This window comes from Papio anubis, chromosome 10 (genome assembly GCF_008728515.1).
Source record: "Papio anubis isolate 15944 chromosome 10, Panubis1.0, whole genome shotgun sequence".
NCBI lineage: Eukaryota > Metazoa > Chordata > Mammalia > Primates > Cercopithecidae > Papio > Papio anubis.
Genome location: NC_044985.1, coordinates 86,605,327 through 86,633,052, shown reverse-complemented (window position 1 = coordinate 86,633,052; position 27,726 = coordinate 86,605,327). Strand labels below are relative to the sequence as shown.

Here is a 27,726-nt window from a genome sequence, read left to right as displayed (position 1 = left end):
ACAATGATTCAGCAGGACTAATCCACACTACTGCATAAAATCAAAGTTAGAATATTGGAGATAAATTCTCAATTTGAGGATGATGCAAAATGATGAAAGAGAATTATTCTGGTTTTTGGTTTGTTTTTATAAAACCTAGACATTTTGGAGCTACGTATTAAAGGGAAGTAGAAACAATGTCTTGAAGACTCCAGTCTCATTTCTGCATTAAGATACCAGACAAACCTAAAAGCTGTAGATACAGCAATATTCTTCATATTGTTTTAATACCCCTTCAGTAAGAAATACTTTTTATACGACAAGCTAGGACATATGTATATACATCTAACAAAAGTTTTACACATGAAAAATATTCTCCTTATGTACGAATATACTTATGTTTTCTGTTCTGTTTCTTGTTTTAAAAGTTGGTTGAACCCATTTAATTCATTTCAAGACCCAAACAGTTGGGAAAACACTGAATCAAAGAGCTACAAAGGCTATTGGCATTATCATACTAAAATATATTTTAAAAGCACACCTAATCTTAGCAAAGGAAAAAAACCAGTATCTGTTACACATTAGCAGGGAAAGTACTACGAAGAAGAGACTACAAGGACTTTATTTCACATATTTGCTCTCCTCAACCTCTTTAAAGATGGGGGTGGGGGAACACTGAGAAAGAAAGGGAGAAAACTTTACATGCCAATTTTAGAATTCTCTTTGCATTTGATACTATGTTAAATTACTGTGTAAATATATTAGCTATCCTCAAACTCTGGTTAACTTTTTTGCTCAGAAATAATATTTCAAAAATGTTAACAGGTTAGGCACAATGGCTCACACCTATAATCCCAGCACTTTGGGAGACAGAGGTGGATCACTTGAGGCCAGGAGTTCGAGACCAGCCTAAGCAATGTGGCAAGACCTTGTCTCTATGAAAAAAAAAATTAAATAATTTTATATAAAAATTAGCCAGGCATGGTGGCACATACCTGTGGTCCCAACCACTTGGGAGGCAGAGGCGGCAGGATCCCTTGAGCCCAGCACTTTGGGAGGCAGAGATGGGAGGATCACTTGAGGCCAGGAGTTTGAGACCCGCCTAGGCAATGTGACAAGACCTTGTCTCTATGAAAATAAATAAATAAATAAAATAAATTTATATAAAAATTAGCCAGGCATGGTGGCAAAATTACTGTGACGTATGTCACTTAAAATGTGTCCCTACTTTCTAAGTTATTATAATGTAGCCTTCTGACCAGCTCTGTTGTATGGATACAGACAAAACCCCCAAAACTCAATAACTGTCCCCTGAAACTGAACGACTGTCTTGCATATATAAGACACTGTCACAAAGAAAGAATATGGCTGAATTACCAAGAATTAACAAAAAAAAAAAAAAATCCTCTTTATGTACTTCATATTGAATTTAGGTAACTGCCCCAGCTAAGTTACCTCTAACAAAACTGTGAAGCAGTGAATTCCTCACACATGGGTATCTCTCTGTGCTGCTTAGATGTCAATGTGTGCCTAGCACTTACCCCAAAGAGCAGGTACCTTCAGTTCTAGGGCAAGTGAGGGGTAGCAAGGAACCTGCTGCTGAACACAAACACATTTTTCTATTAGTTTGAGAAAAACAACGTACCACTTAAAAGCTAAATAACCAGTCCAAAAAGAAATGTAATTGAATTTGGACAATATTCATAAAAATTCACAGAAAAAAACTCAAGAAGAACAGACTTTATTTTTAACATAAAAGTTCTATTTTCTTGTGAGGCAGCAACAAGTGTTCAGGTACAGGGAATACATAAGTACAGCGTAACAATACCGATTACCATTGGAAATGCTGTTTTTTGAAAGAATTGTTAGAATAACAAAATGTTTTAAATCGTGTTTTAAAAAGAGTTACACAGCTTCCACAGAGACAAAAAATGGAGGGTTAAAAAAATTCTATTCTTCAACAAGACTGTATAAACAAAATGCTGTTCAGGGCTGCTCTGCTGATCAATTTGGTCAGAGTATAACTTAAACCTTAAAGTGCGGAGTTAAGCATTCTTAGCTTTATTTTGCAAATTCAGCACTTCCACTCATCTGGTTTTGAGACATCAAAATTCCAAGCACTAAGGAATGAATCTTAAGTTTACAATAGTAAAGTCAATGCAGTACTGGCAAATTTTCTTTTATTTTCCTTCACAAAAGAAAATCTTTATAACCCAGTCCTAGTCTTGGACATAGTGAAAGCTATAAATTCTGCCTTTTTTTACACTTTCTTTCAGTGAAAGCCAACCACTGAAAGTGGAGAAAAAGGACTTTCATGTTGTGAAATATTCCACAGTTAGCAAGAGCACCTTCTAAAAGACTGATTTGGACTGTGGTCATAAGTATGAAGTATAAGAAATATAAAACAAATTGAATAATCTAGTTGAAAAATAATCTTGACATCCATGCTCACCACGTGTAACCAAAGAGGCAAAACCGGTATTTTTAAAACACAGTTGCTTACAAAAGCCATGACAAGTAATAGACTCAGTCATGATCAGAAACAGTAAATTTATATAATTTTTATCATCACAAAGAAGAAATTGTTTAAAGATTTAAAAAAAACTAAGACTGACAAAGTGAATAACCAAATAGCTCCTTTCTCTGAAAGACACATGCTACCCATTTCTTTTAATGCAATGGAAGTAAATTTTTATAAAATTAAAAAATTTTAAATTATATTCCCATTGAAGCTATTCTATTTACCTTCTGTACAGTTTTCTACAGAATAACAATAATTATGGAGTGTAATTTTAGAAACCAACATTATGCATTCTATTGAGAGTGTCACATTTCACTGGAAAGCTGAAGACCCATTAAAAAAAAAAATCAACCACCAGGGAACTAAGGGTTAAATAAAACAGCTGAATAAACCTATGGTTAATGTTTTTTCAAGACTGTGATAAAGCTTACATGCTTAAAAATTAGCCCTTTGGCACTGGCAGTTAGAGTTGTTTTGTACCTTGTACCTTTTTTTTCAAATCTCAAGCTCTATTTCTCCCAAACCCCAGGGATCTGTCTGGTTGCCATACAATTCATTTACCTGCAAATTCACATTCTCCTTACAACCAAACATTAGACTAGAAGTTCTATTTATAAGACTGTAAATAATTGTGAAACTTGTTCTTCCATTCCAATTTTAAGTTACTTTAGATTAAGGATATATGAAACTCCACAGAAAGATATGAATTAGACAAATATGCACAACAGAGCAAAAGAGAAAACCTCTACAGCGTGGCATTCTAGTTCTAAAATGCCATTGTGACTAGCAAGGATGGAGATGGAAGAGGAACAGAAGTGCAAGGCCAGGAACACAGATTTAACAGAATTCAAGTCATCAAAAAACCAAGGTTTCTTTTTAAATAAATTGTTTTTAACTTCCTCTACCCCCATTCTGATTTCAGTTGTACCTTTCCTTCTGAACTTCTGATACAGCAGCTACTCAGTGGTGATACAGTCAAGTTATAATGCATAACAAAGAAGGCAAAATATCAAGGGTCTCAGTGAGAAAGTGTGGACCCCAAATAACTGAGCTTTTAATGACTGAGAAGCCATAACATACTAGTTCCAAATAAATTAGTTTTGGATTGAGAAACTACCAAAGTTCATCAATCCTACCATCTAAAACTTGACAGATTTATTCAAATGTTTGAATTTATCTGATTTACCTCAATACATCTCGATTTTAAACTCAACAGGGCTTATTTTAAATTACTTAGATGTTTTAAAGGTACATGAGTATAAGAAGTCCTTTCCGAAGATTTATTGCTACCACTAGGTTTTCCTTGATAGAATATGTCTGGGTAAGCTGACATATTAACCTTCTAAACTGTATCCTTTTTATAAGGATTTAAAAACTTTTTCTGCCTATAATATGTATAGGAACAGTAAATTATTGCATTATAAAGTAGTATATGAAGATATGAAAAGGATGCTTTTATTCAGTACTGTTTACTGAAACTCACTTTTAAAAAGAGCTGTTCCTGGCCAGTGCGGTGGCTCACACCTGTAATCCCAACACTTTGGGAGGCCGAGACGAGCAGATCACCTGAGGCCGGGAGTTCGAGACCAGCCTGACCAACATGGTGAAACTCCATCTCTACTAAAAATACAAAATTAGCTGGGTGTGGTGGCACATGCCTGTAATCCCAGCTACTTGGGAGGCTAAGGCAAGAGAATTGCTTGAACCCAGGAGACAGAGATTGCAGTGAACCGAGATCGCGCCATGTCCAGCCTGGGCAACAAAAGTGAAACTCCATCTCAAAAAAAAAAAAAAAAAAAAAAAAGCTGCTCCTTAATCTCACTACCATATATCCAGAAATCAAATACTGATACCATGTGATACTGGTAGTGATTTATATTAGGATGAGTCCAAATCAAACACTGTATGGAGTTTTCAAAGGCGCTTACCACTCATACTCAAGTTCTTGTCTATTTTCCCCACTATGTGGATTGTTAGGGGGTAAATTAGCAAAATCTGTAGGCAACAAATCTCAGGGCCAACCACCACCACAAAGAAAATGTCAGTCACAGGATTCTGCGGCTACAGTTCGGATCACTATCCACCGGATTACACTCCTGGCAAACTACTAGCCCGACCAAATCCACAAGACAACAACATCACAAGGGCAAAGGAGGAAATCCATGCACAGCCATTTCAGGATCTCTTTGGGGCTATGATACAGTGATGATTAAAGGTAGAATGACACCTGTGGTGAAGGAAGGAGCGCGTGTGATATTATATATATATCACAGAAAACCAAAGGGGCTCCTTACTCTTAGCTATCAATCAACACTGGATAGTTTCCTTTCGGCTCACTGACTTTTAAATCAAGTTCCAATATGGGTGAAAACATATTAAAGCACTTGTCTTCGGACTACAATTTTTCTGACCACATGGTGAAATATGTACAGGAGTAGTGAAGAAACAGCAGTTATACAAATATTTCACCCAAAGCACAAACTTTTGACATCAAAAAACATAAATCACATAATGTACGAATATTGCTTTTTATCTCTTTTTATATATACTTGTTCAATGCATTTACCTATCAATCCTTGTTTGGGAGAAGAACATAGTCATGAGATTAAGATTGCTGGGAAAACGTCAACAATCCCTTTGGTCCCAAAGCTGAAAACAGCTGAGAAAAGCACACATCTAGAAAGGGAACAAGAAACAGAGGCCACCAAAGAAACTTTTGAACATCCTGTTTGCTACGTTTCAGAAAATGTAACATTGGTATATTATAAAATAGTCATTTTCATAGAAAAGATGGTTCTTGCAGCATCAGTCACATCTCCCTTTAGGAATCATGTTGGCAAGGATCAGGTGTGTGTGTGTGTGTGTGTGTGTGTTTTAAAGAAGTCTAATTCGAAAACAAAAACGTGATATTGTCTCTCCAAAGGTAAAGAATGAGACCTTTCTTGTTGCAATCAGTGCTTTGATAAAAAGCAGGCTAAGCACTGAGGGTTGGCGTTCACAAGTCAGGCAGAGCCATCATGGGGGATCCGTTCTTCCAGAAGCCTCACCGTCACATGTCACTGGAGAGCTGGAGCACACCACAGCTGGCCAGAAGTGCACGATGCCATCAGAGTCCAGTGATCTGAGGAGGTTTCCAATTTCCCAGAACAACAGCCACTTTGCACTGTGACCTATCCTTCAGCTTCCTCAATTGGTTCTGGTGGTGGGAGTAGAGAAGCTGATGGCATGACTGTACTTGTTCCTCGAGAGACTCGGTCTTGCTCTGTGTTTGTAGACAGGGAGGCCACAGCAATAGGCTGCAGCAGAGTGGTTGCCATGCCAGTGGTGACTGTCAGGCTGTGGCCAGAGCCCTTGAGTGTAAGATCTGGGGTGGGAAGGAGTGGCTTGAGGATGCTGACGAGGCAGAAAGCAGATCCACTTTTAGGAATGAAATTCACCTTGTTTTTGTCAGGACAATAAAAGGCTGGGATTTCATGAAGCTGTTTTGGCCTAGACACAGAACAGACAACCCAATGCTTTTAAGTCACAGAACTTTAATTAAAAAAAAAAAAAAAAAAAAAAAAAAAAATTTAAAAAAACAAAATATTTAATAAAAAAAAAAAAAAAAAAAAAAAAAAACTTGGAAACAAGCTCTTTTATTTGTAAAAAACAGTTAACTTACAGCACAGAAATTTAAAACTCAAGCTCTGTCAAAAGCTTCAAACACCAAGGACCAAAGTGCTGTCTGACACAGGATTCAACATATGTATCTTAGAATGCAAGAAGCCCCCATCATCAATGCTGCTTTCAGTTCCCTCGACAGCCCCGTTACCATGCAGGCGGCTCAGCCCCATGAGCACTGCATGTAATGAAGAGCTAAGACAGTCAAGGGAATAATGCATTTTCTATAGCAAAAGAAAATCTAGATGTTTAAAGACATGTATGCCTTTATGTATGGTATATTCCACGGCCATGATTTTTCCCAAGGTCTATAGTATACTGGAAGGAGGCAGTAAGGAAATCAAAGATATACAATGTCCATCTTTTGCTAAGTTCCACTATTGCATGACTAAAACTATGGCAGGCATGGCTTTTCTCTTCAAGTGCTTGTAAAAATCTCTTTGATGGAAACAATTCTTTGAATTAACCATGATAGTTTTCTGAGCAATATAATGTAAATGTGAAATCAAAATAAAAACTCCTTTGCTTTGAAAGTTTAATTATTAAAGTGTTTTCTGAGCAATATAATATAAATGTGAAATCAAAATAAAAACTCCTTTGCTTTGAAAGTTTTTTATTAAAGCCAAATTCTTCCCTTTTCCTAGGTCCTCCTGAAAACCCAAATTGTTGAAAAAGATATTGGTATTAATGGTATTTCATGAAAATTAAAAGTATAAAAAAACTACATTGTTAAAGTAACACGGAAATGCCAAAAAACTAAGGTGGGAGAACCTAAATAAATCAAGACTTAGGTTGATTCTCATCTCTTCCAATGACATTAAAAATCTAAATCAGTCAGCCGTGTTGGTTCACTAATTCTACAACTTTGGGAGTCTGAGCGGGGAGGCTTACTTGAACCCAGGAGTTCCAGACCAGCCTGGGCAACATAGTGAGACCTCGTCTTTATAAAAACCTTTAAAAACAATAGTGTGGTGGCATGCACCTGTAGCCCCAGCTACTTGGGAGGCTGAGATGGGAGGATAGCTTGACCCTGGGAGGTGGAGGTTATAGTGAGCCATAATTGGGCCACTGCACTCCAGCCTGGGCAGCAGAGCAAGACCCTGTCTCAAAAAAACAAAAACCAAAAAAAAACAAACAAACAAACAAAATCTAAATCTTCAATAAAAATGCAAGTGTGCACTAAATTCTGAGGATACAAAGTTGAAACAATCCACAAGGAGGAGATGGACTAAATTTATAGTTCTTGTGGAGTGAGGAGTGATGGGGACAGAGCTGTGTTTCAACATAACTAGCTTCCTTTATAATCTTGGGTATATGATGCATTTAAAACATTATTCAGAGAAGGGATCCACAAGCTTTACCAGACAGACTACCAAAGTTGTCCACAGCACAGAAGAGGTTAAGACCTCCACAAGAGAATCTAACAGGCATGATAACAAAGGTTTATAAAAAAGTTTAGAAGTAGCACAAGGGGGTGGATAACCTGTGGCCTGTAGGAAGAGGGAGGGTTTGGTAGCAACCCCCCGAGCTGGGTTTTGAAGAATGAGTAAACAGCAGATGGGGAGTGGACACCAAAAAGATGTGTGTTCCAAGTAGACAATGATTAGGTGGGCAGATTTTATTAACAGTGAACACTATGGAGAGCTTTGGCAAACATAACAATTCAGAACAAAGAAAAATACATCATGTAAGTTATGTTCAACTTGGGCACTATTCTTTGCTGAATAGTTGAGTACTTTTAGTGCCACAAGTATATCTGGGTATATTACTGATAAGAACAACACACACCCTTCTATTTTTACTGTCTGAGAGCATGATTTTCAATACACTGAACGTGAGGAAGGTGAGGTTATGTTTCCATAATGAAATAATGCCTAAATTTTCCTTTGAGGACAGAATTACCAAAGTTAACTTTCATTCTTGTAAAATGAAAAATTTCTTGTAGAAAATGAAAAGGCAAGTTAATTTTAACACTTCCATCCAAATGAGGCCTAAAAATTTTCACTAACTTATTTGTTTGAGGTTATCTTCTTAAAAATGACTTAAGATGGCCAGGCACGGTGGCTCACGCCTGTAATCCCAGCACCTTGGGAGGTCAAGGTGGGAAGATAATGAGGTCAGGAGATCGAGACCATCCTGGCTAACACAGTGAAACCCCATCTCTACTAAAAATATAAAAAACTAGCCGGGCATGGTGGCGGGCGCCTGTAGTCCCAGCTACTCGGGAGGCTGAGGCAGGAGAATGGTGTGAACCCAGGAGGCGGAGCTTGCAGGGAGCAGAGATCACGCCACTGCACTCCTGGGCAACAGAGAGAGACTCTGTCTCATAAAAAAAAAAAAAAAAAAAAAAAGACTTAAGACTTGTGGCTGCTAATAGGTCTCTGGGATGAAACTTGACATTTCTGAAGTATAAGCTTCCTGATTTAGATAAAGTTTTTGATCTGGAATTGTTTTTTTAATGACAGGAATCTAAAAAACCATTTAACTTCCTTGCAGATTTCATGAAAACAGACTTACGATATACCTCACACAAAATAATGTAAACAGTAATAATTTGTCTAACTGATCAGATCAGGAAACAGAACATTAACACCAATATAACATAAAGCACCAAAAAAACTCTCCTGTGCCTTCTTCCTGTCATTACCCCAACCCACCAAGAAGAATCACTTTCCTAACCTCTGTGGCTATTAAGAGTGCATTATCCAAGAAAAACATGACCCACCACAGGATATGTGACCTACACGTATGCTAGTTGAAGCTGCAAATACTAACGTTACTTCAAAGCATTCTTCAACTTACAAACCATACACAGAAAGAAAATAAAATCTCAAGCTATTTATAAATTTTTACTTTTTCTTAAGCAGTTATTGCAAAAGGCTTGTGTCTCAAAGTAGATATAACTAAAAAATGCCTCTATATTGCAAAGAAGCCATAATGTGTAAGAATCTAAGGACTTCATTGGCTGAGATCAGGAAAGAGTATATTCAACTTCATTGAAAAGGACTAAGTACAGATGACATGGCTACGGTATGTGCTGTTATCAAAAAGATTATAGAGACAGAAGTACAAAATCTGGTTTTGTCCTTTTTGGGCCCAGATCTAACCACCTATTTTCTTTCAGGTAAACAGATACATTTCTAGAAATCAGAGATCACTCCTTACCCCATCCTGACCCCCCAGTTCAGGTCAGAGTTAGTACTGTAAAGCAAAAGTAAGACTTACTGAGAAAAGTATTCTTAAAAGAATGCCTAAAGCTGAAATATTATATCGGGACCAGCAATCCACTTTTGCTTTAATGGTAGTGTGCACAGTGGTTATTGCTCTAATTTTGACATATCTAGGACAAAAAGCGACTAATTTTTTAAAAAGACTTTGAGTAACTTCTTCTATTGACAAAAAGTTAAAATTACTTCTTAGAGATCCACTCTTAGTTACTACTGCTAATTTGTCTTTGGAACATAATTAAAATATTAATAGTGTATTTGTGTTACACAGTCTTTCTACCAGTAAAATGTATAATAAACATTACATTAAAAAAAAATAGGTTTACCTTCTACTAACAGATCAATATGCCATAAAACATGTAATATGACTGGGCACGGTGGCTCATGCCACCAACCCAACAAATATTTAAAGTCATTTCTTAAAAACAATCAAAATGTTTTGGAGTCAAGCAACCAAATCTCTACATTTAGCACTTGGGCAAATCCTAAGGGCCAATGAGTAAATCAAAGAGCTCAACTCAGGCCAGACACAGTGGCTCATGCCTATAATCCCAGCACTTTAGGAGGTCAAGGAAGGTGGATCACTTGAGCCCAGGAGTTCAAGACCAGCCTGGGCACATGCCAAAACCCCATCTCTAGAAAAACTAGCTGGGTGTGGTGGCGGATGCCTGTAGTCTCAGCTAATTGGGAGGCTGAGGTGAGAGGATTGCCTGGGCCCGGGGAGGTTGAGGCTGCAGTGGGCTGTTGACTGCACACTGCACTCCAGCCTGGGTGACAGAGAACCTGTCTCAGCAGGGTTGGCGGTGGAGGGGGGCAGGCACAACTCCAAAACAGTACATTTGGGCCAACAGATTTTTACCTAATAGAATAAGCCCATTTCTGCTTTCCAGTTCCAAAATAGTGGTAAAGAAGCACATGGTTCCACTCCCTGCACAGAAAACCAAAAACAAGTATGTATTACTGAGATTATTACTAGCAATATCCAAGAACTCAAACATGAAGAGACAGTTCCTGGGGCCACAGAGAAGTGAAAAAACTGAGAATCAGATTTCCACATGTGTGACAACCCTACCCTCATTCTGCCCAGCACAATTCATGATTTCTACACCAGAAAAAGTGAGACTGGGGTAGACAACCAGCTTCCCCAAAATCCTGGGTTCCCTGACAAGACACTGCCTTAACCCATGGGAAACATGGTAAATACATGAAAGGAAAAATATCCCCGAGGAAAGGCGAAGACAAAGACGGGAGGCAGAAATGCCATCCCCAGCCCTGGAAACTCTGCTGTGGAATTCGGTGAAAGGAGATGCCACATCACAGTGGTTCGGCAGCACCACACAGGTTCCTTCGGCAGGAACTCCGACCTAGCTTTCCCAGGCTGCTGAGAGCATTGGGACCTCCCTGCTTCAGGAGCAGCAGCCTTTACGTTGTTTACTAGACTCATGTGGACCTCTGTTTAAGGCGCCACCCAGAGCAAAAAGGAGGCAGCGATCTAGCAGTGAAGAATCTGTAAGCAAATATATGTAACAAAAACCAAAACAAGCCAGAGAAAACTAGAATAAATAATCCTTCAATGCAAAGACAAACTTAAATCCACAAGAATAAACAGGGAACCATGACCTCCTTAAATGGACAAAGCAAAGAACCAGTGACTGATGCTAATGAGACACCAATATGTGAATTTGCTAACCAATAATTCAAAATAGCAGTTTTAAGAAAACTCAGTGATCTCCAAGATAACACAGAAAAACAATTCAGAAATTTATCAAATACATTTAACAAAGAGATTGAAATAATTTTTAAAAATCAAACAAATCTTAGAACTGAGAAATACATTTGCAGAACTAAAAAATTCATTAGAAGATCTAAACAGATGAATCAAACAGGAAAGAATTGGTGAGCCTGAAGACAGGCTATTTGGAAATATACAGTCAGAGGAGAAAAAAGGGAAAAGAATGAAAAGGAACAAAGACCATCTACAAGATACAGAAAATTACCTCAAAAGACCAAATCTAGGAATTATTGTTTTTCAAGAGGGAGTCAAATGATAGCAAAGGGGTAGAAAGCTTATTCTCAGAAGTAATAACAGAAAACTTTCCAAAATCTGAGAAAGATATAAATACCCAGGTACAGGAAGGTCAGGGAACACCAAACAGCTTTGACCCAAAAACAACTACCCCAAGACATAAAATAATCAAACATTCAAAGTCAAGGACAAAGAGAAGATCCTAAAAGCAGCAAGAGGAAAGAAGCAAACAACATATAAAGGAGCTCCAATTTGTCTGGCAACAGACTTCTCAATGGAAACTATACAGGCCAGAAAGGAGTGGAACATGATTTCCACACCAGTGAAAACAATGACCTAATTTCTTAAGAATACTCATGAAAAAGTATAAGCCAGTATTTTCATATTGGGCAGAAAAATCATCTGAGCTACTTGATAAAGATGCAGAGGTCATGTCCTACGTCCATATTAACCCATACATTAAGTCTGGGGTAGGGTCTTGTAATCTACAGTTTCTACTAACTCCCCAGGTGATTATAATGCAGGGAGTCTATGGAACAAATCTGCTATAAAACTGGCTTAAACTCTCAGCTAGTACCACTTAAAACTTATAGGCTAATATGGTGAAAAAACCTAAAATAAGCAGTTGCTAAAACAAGAGTTTTCAATTACAGTCACAGAAGCAGATAGGAGACTGGTGTTTCCTACTAGAGAAGTTAAAGGGATTCAAAACCAATGCTCTTTGTGTGGTTACATTATTCAGAATTCAGGTTAAAGGAAGCACTGACAAGAAAGCACATAAGAGAAACAAAAGAATGCCTTTTTTTTTGGTTTGAGACAGTCTCCCTCTGTCATCCAGGCTGGAGTGCTATGGCACGATCTTGGCTCAGTGCAATCTCCACCTCCCAGGTTCAAGCAATTTTCCCGCCTCAGCCTCCCGAATAGCTGGGATTATTACAGGCGTGCGCCACTGCGCCCAGCTAATTTTTGTATTTTTAATAGAGATGGTGTTTCACCATGTTGGCCAGGCTGGTCTCGAACTCCTGACCTCAGTGATCCACCCACCTTGGTCTCCCAAAGTGCTGGGATTACAGGCATGAGCCACCACGCCCGGCCTAGAATGCCATATTTCAAATCACTCCAAGATGTTCATGATAAAAGATGATGACAAACTGTGTGAACTGCAAAAGGCTGGACAATCTCCACGTTGTATTTCAGGATTCGCAGTAAGAAAAAGCCAAAAAGGTGGCTTTCAGACTTGGCAACCACAGTGAAATTAGACGGCGAGGGCTAAACACTGTCATCGTATCTCCAAATAACATTCTTCAGCTAATTCGCTCAATCTCACACAAACCTCACATCCTTAGTCATCACTTATAAAGCAAGGAGTCACAGGTTGTATACTTTCTGGGCGACTTATGAGTTTAAAATAGGAGTGGCTGACTACAGTACCAGCCAAAAGAAGTATGTGAATATAGGAGATCACATACCGAGGGCACTAGATACTACTGTTAGTTTAAAATCCTTCTTAGGCCGGGCGCGGTGGCTCATGCCTGTAATCCCCACCCTTTGGGAGGCCAAGGTGGGTGGATCACGAGGTCAGGTGATCGAGACCATCCTGGCTAACACAGTGAAACCCCGTCTCTACTAAAAATGCAAAAAATTAGCCGGGCGTGGTGGCGGGCACCTGTAGTCCCAGCCACTCAGGAGGCTGAGGCAGGAGAATGGAGTGAACCAGGGAGGTGGAGCTTGCAGTGAGACGAGATTGCGCCACTGCACTCCAGGCTGGGCGACGGAGTGAGACTCTTTCTCAAACAAACAACAAAAAAATCCTACTTAGATTATCTTCCTCACAGTGAGGTAGGGGTGTGTGTGTGTTATTTTAAATGTATTTATGAGAATGGATCTTGCTATGTTGCCCAGACTGGCCTCCTTGAAAGAATGGAACCACACTAGGTGAGATTCATGGTCTATCTGGAATAAATATACTGCTAAATTCAACATGTAAACATGACTGGATACATGTCACAAATGACCACCACAGAAGACGTTTTGCAGACAACTAAGGAAATTTGAATAACAAATGGGTATTAGCTGATATTAAGCATTACTGTCAATATTCTAAGGTGTGATAATCATACTGTGGCTACACAGCAGTACTGTGGTAACTTTTAGTAAATACTGCAAAATGTTAGCTATTATCTAATCTGGGTTGTAGATATATGAGTGATCACTATACTATTCTTTCAGCTTACTTAAAAATGCTGATAATAGGCTGGGCACAGTGGCCCATGCCTGTAATCCCAGCACTTCAGGAGGCTGAGGCAGGAGGATTGCTTGTGCCCAGGAGTTTGGGACCAGCCTGGACAACACAGTGAGACCCTGTCTCTCCAAACTTTAAAAAATTAGCTAGGCTAGGCCAGGTGCAGTGGCTCACACTTGTAATCCCAACACTTTGGTAGGCCGAGGCGGGCAGATCACAGGGTCAGGAGATCGAGACCATCCTGGCCAATGCGGTGAAACCTCGCCTCTACTAAAAATATAAAAAATTAGCCAGGCGTGGTTGTGGGTGCCTGTGGTCCCAGCTACTCGGGAAGCTGTGGCAGGAGAATGGCGTGAAAACCCAGGAAGCAGAGATTGCAGTGAGCTGAGATTGTGACACTGTACTCCAGCCTGGGCGTCAGAGTGAGACTCCATCTCGGAAAAAAAAAAAAAAAAAAAACCACACACACACAATTAGCCAGGCTAGTGGCGTGCATCTGTATTCCCAGCTACTTGGGAGGTTGAGGCGGGAAGATCACTGGAGCCTAGGAGGTAGAGGTTGCAGTGTGACCTGTGACTGCATTAGTGCAGTCCAGCCTAGGTGACAGAGTGAGATCCTATCTCAAAAAAAAAGCTCATAATAGTTTTTTTTGCGGGGTGGTGGAAGGGATACTTACGAGCATTCCTCAAAGACTTTGACCCTTTCACAGCCCTCAGGAGGTTCCCTTTTGAACATATAACTGTTGTTAGGTTTTGGTGAGGTTGCATATTTGGGCAAAGGAGAATTGTTCCCATTCTCTGCAAGAAATGACACATTAGATTACTAAAAAATACAACTACATAAATATACAGTCATACTGCATTTAATTGTTCTTGGACTAGCCCACCGTGAACTACTTGAGGGCAGGAACAGTGCTTTCTTCATCAAGGAGATAATGTTTGTTAAATAAATGCATATACAAATAAAATATTTATTTCACTTCCACTTACAATTACCATAGCCTAGGCCTGTATCACATAACCCTCAGTAGTGAACACTGACCTGGCTGGCTGCCTTATTTCTACTCTATACAAAACAAATGCACTCAAACACTACTTCCATTTTTCCCAGTACAAATATCTGAAATGGTTCTTCACTGGTTGCTGATGATTAATTCTTGGGCTGCGCCTCAGCATTTCTCAGTTCAATTTCTCTGTCCTCTGGTTACAATCTTTGCTCCAGGTAGTCAGAGCCACCGGATGCCAAACATTTTTTTTGGCCTATGAATTTCCCCTTACCTAAAAGGGGTAAGTTCTGTTTATTTTCCAAAAGGTCCTTCAAAGTCTGGCTCTGACTCAAGTTTTTTGAAGTCTTTCTAAATTAACCCTAACAAGAGGAACATTTCTTTACTCTGATATTATTTAGTGCTGATATCCTCAATTTATATTAACTTAAAAATTTTAATATGTTAAATGTCTGTTCTAAATTTTCAGTCTGTACCAGCTAAGCTACAAACTCCTTGCTGGCAGCAGCACTACAGCCCAGTTTTCCTACAAAAGAAATTCACAGAGGCCAACCAGCTACTAAAATCAAATGGATCAGGACACATTTATTGAGTTTATTTACAGACTTTCTACATGTTATTGATGTAGAAGTAGAAAATACGGGAAATCAAGGGACAGATTTTATCTGACCCATGTTTTATCAGACCCAGAAGCTAGCAAGAAAAGTCCAAAGAACAATAGTTTACAACTTTCCACAGTTTAAAGTAAGTTCTTCAGTGCATCTTCTGTCTTCTGCACTTGTTACAGTTTGAATGACTTAGGTGATGAGTAGCATCAGCAAGTCCTAACAGCAGAGCACTTTAGGACATTCAACACACTGTATGGAGGAGGTTCGAAATAAATGACTACTGAACTGAGCTTTAGAACTTATAAACAGGCCGGTCGTGGTGGCTCAGGCCTGTAATCCCAGCACTCTGGGAGGCCGAGGCGCATGGATCACAAGGTCAGGAGATCAAGACCATCCTGGCTAACACGGTGAAACCCCATCTCTACTAAAAATACAAAAAATTATCCGGGCGTGGTAGCAGACACCTGTAGGCCCAGGTACTCGGGAGGTTGAGGCAGGAGAATGGTGTGAACCCGGGAGGCGGAGCTTGCAGTGAGCCAAGATCATGCCACTGCACTCCAGCCTGGGCGACAGAGCGAGACTCTGTCTCAAAAAAAAAATATATATATATATATATATATACACACACATATATATATAAATGTCATTATCATTGCTTTCAAGTACACAACGTAACCAGAATTAGGCTAAGAAAATACTGTCCTGACATAAATGCAAGGCTAATATTTGTTTTAAAAGGCAAGAATATTTGTAATTAACATTCAAACTGCTTCTATTTCCAGGTTATTTCTAAGGTATTTTAAGGTTATTTTTAAAAATACTCTTCAACGTTTTACATCAGGCTTGCTTTGAACACTCATCCTGCACTGATATAAATCTATTTAATCCTTGTTAAAAATGTCACAAATACACATCCTAAAAAACACTAACTTGAAGGCTTTGTATTGATTTAAAAAGCATTAAGGTAATAAAATCATGACTATCAGGTAACAGAGACCAAAGTGCTTTTCAGAGCAAGTGCTCATCTCATTTATTCCAATAAGAATGTTTCTCACCAATAAGGAAGTTGTATTAACAAGTACAAAAAAAGACATACAAACTAACAAAAGCCCATAAACTTGCCCAACCAGACCATCAACTGAGCATGACGGTCAAACCTGTTTATACTCCAAATTTAAAACCTATGCTTTGAACACATTAACTGAGTAGCCTCGAGTGGGTGGTTCTCCTAGAAAATGAATAGAATGAATGATACAACAGGAGGTATTCCATTATCGTCTGATAGCACATTCCTCCAGCACTGTACCTTTATCTCTGGGATCAACAAGCAGGTCATCAGCTGAGCAAGGACTCTCCTCACTACCTTCATTGGAAATGGTGAGGAACGATGTTGGGGACACGGACTGGGAACGGCTGCTGTTGTTGCTCCCCCTGTCTGCCCCACCAGGGGTCTGTGTGTCGATGCTGCGCGTGCTGCTACTTCTCTGTACAAGGGGGGGTGGAGCACGATGGCCATCTGGAATATCTTGCGGCTGTTACAAAATTTTTAAAACATATGTATATTTATCATTAATTTCGAATCAACAGCAATGCACCCAATGTCAACCTTCACATATAGTGCCAGAGACTCACAACTCAGAAATCCCTTTCTACTTATTAGGATTTCATGTTGCATGTTAGTGACATCCCTGTCTAATGTGACTCCCCCACCGAGTCTTTGGTAAAGACTCTGTATTCCCAAGGCCCGGCATACAGCAGGTGGCCAATGCTTGTTGAATAAATGAATTACACTGCAACACTTATTGTGTGCTAAGGGTTATTTTAAAAATTATAAATGAGGGCCATGAAATCTAGGTGTAACACTAGGTCTACATTAGAGGAAAAAAGGTTATTCATCATGTGAACCAGGGACACTGATACCACACCCTGAAAGGATTTTTTCAAGTCAACTTTCCTAAACGGGGGAAAGGTTAATCACAGAAGTGCTAATGATGGGGAGAAAATCAAGTACACACATAAAGGAAAGCCTGTGTGGATCACTTAGCAGGGAAACCAACTCCCTGCATGCTTCTGATTCATTTACCTTTATTAAATCAGGAAACCTGGACCCCATCAGGCAGCATGGAGGAGAGAGTGTGGGGAGCTTTGTTTTCTCTTAGCTAAACCAACCTTTTATTTTAAGGGAGAGGATCTTAAGCATCAATACAATACTCAATTCCTCCTTCACTGAAGAATAGAGAGACGGTTAAATAAATACACTCTGTGACATGGTTTTTAAACCTAAACAGTAATTTTTCTGTTTTACATAGGAATTATTCTCATGTGTTTTCTAGTTAGTAGACAGAATAGGCAGAAGATCATTTCTTTTTTTTTTTTGAGACGGAGTCTCACTCTGTCGCCCAGGCTGGAGTGCAATGGCACAATCTTGGTTCACTGCAATCTCCACTTCCCAGGTTCAAGCGATTCTCCCTGCCTCAGCCTCCCAAGTAGCTGGGATTACAGGCATGCACCACCACGCCCAGCTAATTTTTGTATTTTTTAGTAGAGACGGGGTTTCACCATGTTGGCCAGGTGGGTCTTGAACTCCTGACCTCAGGTGATCCACCCGCCTCAACTTCCCAAAATGTTGGGATTACAGGCGTGAGCCACCGTGCCTAGCCAGATCACTTCTAACTGTACTTTATGATGACATGGCCTAGCATGTCAACCAAAACCAAACAGTCACTGAAATTCAAAAAAGGAGCAAGTAGATTCATGCTTAGAAAGTATTCAATGTCATGTAAACTTCTGCCCCCCATAATTAGTAAGCTAAACTTACTAATGGAGTTTAGCTTACTAATTATGTTAAATGGAGTTATAGCAAATAAGAAGTATATCACCTAATGGTTTCTAAATACAGACAAACAAAAACTAGTTTCTGTTCAGTAATTCAAATTCAAGTTAGATCAGTTGCCTCTATGACATGCAACTAAATGAAAACTTTTCACTCACTTGCCCAGGTCAAAGATTTTCAAAAGAGATAAATTTTTGTTCTCTCAACGAGAAGGAAAAAACCCAAGTAAATATGGAAACCCAAACTGTGCATTTTTAATAATTAGAAGAATTCAAGAATGATCTTAAGATACAAGATCACTTACTATAAGTTGCTCTTCCTTTTCCCCAGTCTCTTTAATTATTATTTCAATCTCCTGATTCAATCCTTCCACGCTATTCCGGAACCGGGAGCCTGTAGATTTGGTGATGGGAATTACAGGAATAAGTGCACTCTTTGGAACAGGAGCCTTGAGAAAATGGGATGGAGAAGAGAGGCTTAACATTACCTTTTAATTTTCTAGACTGAAGCATAATTCCAACAGATATAAGTAACTCAAACATAAATCAAAGTTTACAGGCCTCACAAAAAGTGTGAGTGAGCAAACCTGCTCCTTAGCATGGATGAAATATAATTTAAAACCTAGATCCCACACAATGAAGGCAGGATTCTGAAAATGTATTCACACCTATGAATGACTGCAAAGGGAACAGGGATATATATAGTAAAAGAATGTCAACCTCAAAAATTATTTTATGACTATAACAGAGCTCAGATTTCAGAATATAACTTTAAACACTCCTAGTGCCACAATCACAGAGTTTGGATGTCTCACCCAAATCATGGGGGTGGATCTCTCATGAATGGTTTAGCACCGTCCCTCTTAGTACTGTTGAGTTCTTATGAAATCTGGTTGTTTAAAGGTGTATAGCACCTCCCCCTTCTCTCTCTTGCTTCTGCTCGGCCATGTGACCTGTGTGCTCCCCCTTTGCCTTCCGCCATGATTGTAAGTTTCCTAAGGCCTCCCTGGACATCGAGTAAATGCCAGCGTCATGCTTCCTGTACAGCCTGCAGAACTGTGAGTCAATTAAACCTCTTTCTTTCTTTCTTTTTTTGAGACAAGTCTCACTCTGTCACCCAGGCTGGAGTGCAGTGGTGTGATCTCGACTCACTGCAACCTTCACCTCCCGGGTTCGAGCGACTCTCCTGCCTCAGCCTCCTGAGTAGCTGGGACCACAGGCACCCACCACCACACCTGGCTAATTTTTTTTGGTATTTTTAGTAGAGACGGTTTTCACCATATTTGCCAGGCTGGTCTCAAACTCCTGCCCTTGTGATCCGCCTGTGTAGGCCTCCCAAAGTGCTGGGATTACAGGCATGAGCCACCACGCACAGACCCTCTTTTCTTTATAAATTACCCAGCCTCAGGTATTTATAGCAACATAAGAACAGATTAATATATACAATTATTTATATTCTGGGGGGGATTTATTATTATCTATTCTTAAAAAAAATAAGATACATGTGCAGAACATGCAGATTTGTTACAAAGGTATACGTGTGCCATGGTGGTTTGCTGCACCTATTGACCAGTCCTCTAAGTTCCCTCTCCTCATCTCCTACCTCGAACAGGCCCTGGTGTGTGTTGTTCCCCTCTCTGTGTCCATGTGTTCTCATTGTTCAACTCCCATGTATGAGTGAGAATATGCAGTATTTGGTTTTCTGTTCTTGTGTTAGTCTGCTAAGGATGATGGCTTCCAGCTTCATCCATGTCCTTGCAAAGGACATGATCTCATTCCTTTTTATGGCTGCATAGTATTCCATGAAGTATATGTACCACATTTTCTTTATCTAGTCTATCATTGACGGCATTTGAGTTGGTTCTATGCCTTTGCTATTGTAAACAATGCTGCAATAAACACATATGTGCATGTGTCTTTATAGTAGAATGATTTATAATCCTTTGGGTATATATACAGTGATGGGATTGATGGGTCAAATGATATTTCTGGTTCTAGATCGTTCAGGAATCGCCATGCTGTCTTCCACAATGGTTGAACTAATTTACACTCCCACCAACAGTGTAAAAGCATTCCTATTTCTCCACAGCCTCACCAGCATCTATTGTTTCCTGACTTATTTTAATAACTGCCATTCTGACTGGCATGAGATGGTATCACACTGTGGTTTTCACTTGCATTTCTCTGATAGTGATGTTGAGCTTTTTTTCATATATTTTTTACATGTTTGTTGGCCATGTAAATGTCTTCTTTTAAGAAGTGTCTGTTCATATCCTTTGTCCATTTTTTGATGGGGTTGTTTTTTTCTTGTAAATTTGTTTAAGTTCCTTGCAAATTCTGGATATTAAACCTCTGTCAGATGGGTAGACTGCAAAAATTTTCTCCCATTCTGTAAGTTGCCTGTTCACTCTGATGATAGTTTCTTTTCCTGTGCAGAAGCTCTTTTGTTTAACTAGATCCCATTTGTCAACTTTGGCTTTTGTTGCAATTGCTTTTGGCATTTTTGTCATGAAGTCTTGCCCATGCCTATGTCCTGAATGGTATTTCTTCTAGGGTTTTTATGGTTTTGGGTTCTTACGGTTTTGGGTTTTACATTTAAGTCTTTAATCCATCTTGAGTTAATTTTTGTATAAGGTGTAAGGAAGGAAGGGGTCCAGTTTCAGTTTTCTGCATATGGCTAGCCAGTTTTCCTAGCACCATTTACTGAATAGGAGATCCTTTCCCCATTGCTTTTTTCTGTCAGGTTTGTCAAGGATCAGATAGTTGTAGATATGTGGTGTTATTTATAAGGTCTCTGTCCTGCTCCATTGGTCTATGTGTCTCTTTTGGTACCAGTACTATGCTGTTTTGGTTACTGTAGCCTTGTAGTATAGTTTGAAGTCAGATGGCGTGATGCCTCCAGCTTTGTACTTTTTGCTTAGGACTGTCTTGGCTATACAGGGTCTTCTTTGATTCCATGTGAAATTTAAAATAGTTTTTTCTAATTCTGTAAAGAATGTCAATGGTAATTTGATGGGAATAGCACTGAATCTATAAATTACTTTGGGCAGTATGGCCATTTTCATGATATGATTTATTTATTTAAGAGAACCACTTCCAAAATCTATATATAGAGATTTTTAAATTAAAAATGTTTTTATTGTCACAGTATTACTTTTGGAAAGAACTATCTGATTACATAATTACAGGATATTACTTTTTTCCTGATAAGACACTCAAAATAAAATATGAAACAAGCATTAACAGAGGTATCCGCCAAAGCTAGTAACAACAGTGTGCCAGATGAACATCTTGTAGACTCTTCTACTGTCTAGCAAAGAAAGGTGATTAACCTATCCTTCATTTAGGAAAGTTTCTTCGGAAAACCTCTTTCAGGAAGAAGTGGGCAAGAAGACAAAGGTAAGAGAGCCTCTAATCAATGACCATTAGTTTTATTCCCTGATAACCTTGCTGTGTGATACAGAACTTAGTGTTAAATATCTATTTCTCCTTTTATTCCTGCTCCCCTTTAGAACTGGAAGGAAGGAAGGAAGGAGAGAGAAAGAGAGAAAGAAAAAGGGGGTGGCAGGTGGGCAGGAAGGCAAGAGAAAAGAAAAAAGAAGAGAAGAAAGAGCATAATAGTACAAGAATCCTTAGCAAACACAAGAAATTTGTGATTAAAAAAGGCCAAGGGGAAGCTCCATGCAGAAGTACTGAGTGAGCATGTCTCCACTGCTCAGTTAGTGTTGGGTCCTCATATGTAACACACAGGACACAGAAACCTGCCTCATGGCTTTAAGAATGAAACGACAGGAAACCTGGTATGGTGCCTGGCCTCTAAAGCATGAACGCTCAAAAAACAGTAGCTGCAAATTTTATTTTGTATTTTCCCTATTATGTATTAAAATAATTCTTTATCTTTTCACATTTTTTTGTCACTTATTTTCTTTCACATATAGTGTCTCCTAATTTTTCCCTTTTTATAAGTCCCTCTGTTCCCACATTGCCCACAGCCTCAAGCTTCTACATTACTTATTCCCTTTACTTCCATCTCTTCTTTCTGATCCCTTTTCCAATCTCAGCATCCACTACCAAAGAAAAGAAAAATCTTAAGTTTGGGTGTTCTATAAATGTTTTATAGAGAAAACTTATATAATTTATAAAAATTCAACTTATATTTTTGAGCCATTCTCCACAGTGTAGATCTTTGGCACACAGATACACAATTTTCAAAAAAAAATTTTTTTTTTCTCAAATTCTTGACCTCAGGTGATCCACCACCTAGGCCTCACAAAGTGCTGGGATTATAGGCGTGAGCCACTGTGCCCAGCCTCAAAACTATTTTTTTTGAGGAAGATCTTAGCCATATCCATAGATCTATTCTCTCAGTCATTTGATGTGAACACTTGTCCTGGTTAGACCCTTTCAGCTTTCGTAAGTGGTGACAACTCCATATACAGTTTAGCAGGTGGCTAAAGCACAAATCAATGTCACAAGTCAACTACTGGTCAGACAATAAAACTTTAACTCACTAACACTCCACAGGTATAAAAACTCAAATTCCTGATATAACCTGCAGTAGTCAGCTGAGTCATAAACTTCAAGTAACATAGATGATCTGTAAAGAAAGACGCAATTTTTAGAAGGTGAATTATAAAATAATTTTGCAAATTTGCAAACAGAAAATTATGGGACTAAAGCTTGACCTATATGTCTTCAAGGGTTTAGTCCTTATATGCACTTTTTGATTTTCCCTTTCCTCAAATATAAACATAAATTATATGTGCACAGAGAAACTCCCATACCTAATTTCTCAACATTTTCTGTTCTACCTACTGGAACAAAAGTTTCATATACCCCAGACATTTCACAAAAGCAGCAAGTTAAAAGAACACGTTTCTTTTGCCCCTTAATGTTTATTCAACCAAAAGCCAATACATGCATATAAAACATACACACACATATTTATATTTCACCCAGAAAAAAGAGTATTTCCCCAAAATATCAGAAGCAAGCTACACCTAGGGACAGAGTTGGTATTTTTTTCTTTTGGATTATTTTTGTACAATTAACCTGAGGAGAGAAACTATGTCTTATTAATCTCTTTAGTGCCACTGCCAAGCAGAGAGCCCAAAACATACAAGATGCTTATTCAACAAGGCTGGTATACGGATGTGTGCATCCCCCCCAACATCCTATGTTGGAGCCCTAACTGCCCATGTGGCTGTATTCGGACATGAGGCACCTAAGGCAGTAGTTGAGGTTTGTTTTGTTGTTGTTGTTTGAGACAGGGTCTCACCTTGTTGCCCAGGCTGGAGTGCAGTGGCATGAGCTTGGCTCACTACAACCTCTGCCTCCTGGCCTCAGGTGATCCTCCTACCTCAGCCTCCTGCGTAGCTGGGATTACAGGCACACGCCACCATGCCTGGCTAATTTTTGTACTGTTTTGGTAGAGACAGGGTTTTACCATGTTTCCCAGGCTGGTCTCAAACTCCTGGGCTCAAGCAATCAGACGGCTTCAGCCTCCCAAAGTGCTGAGATTACAAACATGAGCCACTGCGCCCAGTCAGCAGTAAAGTTTAAATTAGGTCATATGGAAGGGCAGCCCTGGTCCAACAGGACACCAGAGAGACCCCTTCCATTTCCATGCACACAAAGAAAAGTTCATATAAGCACACAGCAAGAAGGGAGCTGTCTCCAACCTAAGGGGAGAACACTCAACTACATACCAACTCTGCTGACACCTGGATCTTGGACTTAAGAGTCTCCAGAACTGGAAGATAAATTTCTGTTGTGTAAAGTCACCTAGTCTATGTATAATATTTTGTTACGGCAGCCTGAGGAGACTAATACACTCACCTCTAGTTTTTCTTATTTCTACAGTTTTCAATAGACTTAAGAACATACTTAAACATAAGCCAGAGATATAGTGATCCAGAGAACTTGAATATGTCCATAAAAAGTTTGCCCTGAGAAACTATTTTTAACTTCACTGTTTACTCTTTTTTATTTAAATAATTTTAAAAATATAATTAGAGACAGAGGCTCACTATGTTGCCCAGGCTGATCTCGAACTCCTGGCCTCAAGTGATCCTCCCAGCCTTGACCTCCCAAAGTGCAGGGATTACAAGCATGAGTCACTGTGCCTGGATTGGCACTGTTTTCTTTATTGCAAAAGTAAAAAAATATTCAGTGAAGAAAGAAATAGATATCAATCACCAGAGATAACAACTATTAATAATTTTATAAAAACTCTTCTATCTAGTCCTCTTTCTTCTATATACATAAACACTTTTAACCAGAAACATATTGTACGTAGCATTCTGAACCCAGTGGTTTTTTTTTTTTAACATCATGCCAGACCTGTAACCTATCTCTATGCTTTAAAACGTTTAACCAAATCATTTTTATAGGTGCAGAGTATTTCATTTTGTGAGTGCATTACATAAGAAATCAATGCTCTATTAAACAAATAGTTCTCAATTTTTCACTATTACAGAACCATACTGCCATGAACATCCTCTTAGACAATTATTTGCACACATACATAAACACTTCCTTAGAATAAATTCCTGGGGTGGGGGAGCTATTTTTCTGGGGGGACACAAAGGATAGGGAAGATTTTTCAGGGCTTTGATTCATAATGCCAAACCGAACAGTAAAATATTTTTACTCCTCACATTTTTATCTGCACTGTATGAATATATACGTTTCATGAAACTCTCTAAACTGGATTTATTTTTTCTAAACCTTTGCTAAGTTTCATTAACTACAAGTGCTCTCATTCCTTTAGTTTCTATATTGTAGAACATAAATGAAAGTAAATTTTTAAAATGATAGCCAGTCATTTGTCCATTTTGTAGCAAGGAATATTATCTGTTTTTTTCTTACTGACTTGAAAAACCTCTTCATAGTGTTTACATATAAACTGTTTACACTGTATACATTGATATTGTATTTTAATTCTCATTATTTAAAGCATGATTTTTTCAAAGTATATTTAAAGGTCACTTCTTTTTTTCTTTTTTTTTTTTTTTTTGAGGAGGAGTCTCCCTCTGTCACCCAGGCTGGAGTGCAGTGGCGCGATCTCAGCTCACTGCAACCTCTGCCTGCTGGGTTCAAGCAATTCTCCTGCCTCAGCCTCCCAAGTAGCTGGGACTACAGGCACGTGTCACCAGGCCCAGCTGTTTTTTTTTTTTTTTTTGAGACGGAGTCTCGCTCTGTCATCCAGGCTAGAGTGCAGTGGTGTGATCTCAGCTCACTGCAAGCCCGCCTCCCAGGTTCACGCCACTCCTGCCTCAGCCTCCCGAGTAGCTGGGACTACAGGCACCCGCCACAGCACCTGGCTAATTTTTTGTATTTTTAGTAGAGACGGGGTTTCACTGTATTAGCCAGGATGGTCTCGATCTCCTGACCTTGTGATCTGCCCGCCTCGGCCTCCCAAAGTGCTGGGATTACAGGCATGAGCCACCGCGCCTGGCCCCAGATAATTTTTTGTATTTTTAGTAGAGACGGGTTTCACCGTGTTAGCCAGGATGGTCTCGATCTCCTGACCTCATGATCCACCCGCCTCGGCCTCCCAAAGTGCTGGGATTACAGATGTGAGCCACTGTGCCCCGCCTTTAAGGTTCATTTCTATATATTTCTTGACAATGTCCGTTCACCCTTTTATTGGGTTTTTAGTCATCTGTCCCTCAGTTTTTTGGATACATAATAATTGTACATATTTATGTGGTATGTGTGATATTTTGATACATGCATATAATGTATAATGATCAAATCAGGGTATTCAGAATATCCATAAACTTAAACATTTCTTTGTGCTGGGAACATTTCAAATCTTCTCTCATAGTTAATGATATATACAATAAATTATTGTTAACCACAGTCACTCTACTGTGCTATCGAACACTAGAACTTATTCCTTCTATCTGACTACATATCGGTATCCATTAACCAACCTCTTTTCATTCATGACCTCCCACCCCGCGTGACCCCGGCCCTTCCCAGCCTTTGGTATCCATCCTTCTACTCTCTACCTCCATGAGATCAATTTTTTTAGCTTCTACCTACGAGTGTGAAAGTGTGATATTTATCTTTCTATGCCTGGCTTATTTCACTTAACGTGACCTTCAGTTCTAATTCATGTTGCTGCAAATGACAGAATTTTATTCATTTTAAGACTGATTAGTATTCCATTGTACACACACACACAATGGGATACTAATCAGTCTTTATACACATGTATACACACACACACATTTTTCTTTATTCATTCAACTGTTGGTGGGTACTCAGGTTGCCCATCTCGGATCTCCAGTACTACACTGTGTGTGTGTGTGTGTGTGTGTGTGTGTACACAATGAAACACTGATCAGTTATGTATATACATGTATACACAAACACACTACATTTTTCTTTATTCATTCAACTGTTGATGGGCACTTAGGTTGATTCCATACACTGGCTACTGAGAGTGGCTACGATAAACATGTGAGTGCAGGGTATCCCTTTGATATGTTATTTTTTGTCTTTTTGATAATAGCCATTCTAACAGGGGTGAGGTGATATCTCATTATGGATTTGATTTGCATTTCCTCGATGACTAGTGAAGGTGAACATTTTTTTTATATATCTGTTGGCCATTTAATCTACGTCTTCTTTCGAGAAATGTCTAGTCAGACATTTAATCTGTGTCTTCTTTTGAGAAATGTCTAGTCAGATTGCCCACTTTTTAATGGCATTTTTTTTTTTTTTTGCTATTGAGTTCCTTGAAGATTCTCAATGTTAGTTCCTTGTTGGATGAACACTTTGCAAATATTTTCCTCCATTCAACAGGCTTTCTCTTCACTCTGTTGTTTCCTTTGCTGTAGAGAAGCTTTTAAATTTAACGTAGTCTCATTTGTATATATTTTTCATTACCTAGGCCTTTGTAGTCCTAGCCATAAAATCTTTGCCTAGACCAATGAGCTGAAACATTTCCCCTATGTTTTCTTCCAGGAGTTTTGTAGTTTCGGCTCTCACCTTTAAGGCTTTAATCCATTTTAGGTTGATTTTTATATGTGGTAAGAGATAATGGTCCACTTTTATCCTTCTGCATAAGTCAGTTTTCCCAGCACTATTTATTGAAGATGTTCTTTCCTCCAGTGGATGTTCTTAGAACTTCTGTCAAAAATGAGCTGGCTATAAATGCATGAATTTATTTCTGGGTTATTTATTCTGTTCTGTGGATCCATGTTGTTTGGATTACTATAGCTTTGTGTGACATTTTTGAAGTCAGATAGTATGACGCCTCTGGCTTCATTCTTTTTGCTTTGTATTGCTCTATTTGGGGTCTTTTGTGGTTCCATTCAAATCTTATGATTGTTTCTTCTATTTCTGTGAAGAATGCCATTGGTATTTTAATATAAACAATTAATATTTTAATTGCAATGAATCTACAGATTGCTTTGGATAGTATGGTCATTTTAATAACATGAATTCTTCTTATGAACATAGGACATCTTTCCATTTGTGTCCTCTTCAATTTCTTTCATTAGTGTTTGCAGTTTTTGTTGTAGGTATCTTTCATTTCCCTGATTAAATTTATTCTCGGGGTTTTTTGTTGTTCTTTTTTAGCCATTGTAAACTGAATTGCTTTCTTGATTTC

General features: G+C 38.9%; 1 protein-coding gene across 2 annotated transcripts in view; it reads right to left on the bottom strand.

Annotated features, from left to right (window-relative positions):
- Window positions 1-1,683: 1,683 nt before the first annotated feature.
- The window catches only part of FAM117B (family with sequence similarity 117 member B), a 139,122-nt gene continuing 113,079 nt past the window's right edge, over window positions 1,684-27,726 (bottom strand). The window contains exons 5-8 of one of the 2 annotated variants that reach the window (XM_021923890.2): window positions 18,404-18,547; window positions 16,573-16,798; window positions 14,332-14,452; window positions 1,684-5,989 (exon numbers count right to left, since the gene is read on the bottom strand). In XM_021923890.2, coding sequence (XP_021779582.2) covers window positions 5,671-5,989; window positions 14,332-14,452; window positions 16,573-16,798; window positions 18,404-18,547 — 810 coding nt within the window. In that variant the 3' untranslated portion in view covers window positions 1,684-5,670. Of the gene's footprint in view, window positions 5,990-10,091; window positions 10,316-14,331; window positions 14,453-16,572; window positions 16,799-18,403; window positions 18,548-27,726 lie in introns of those variants that run through there. The other variant, XM_031651456.1, reaches the window with a different exon arrangement.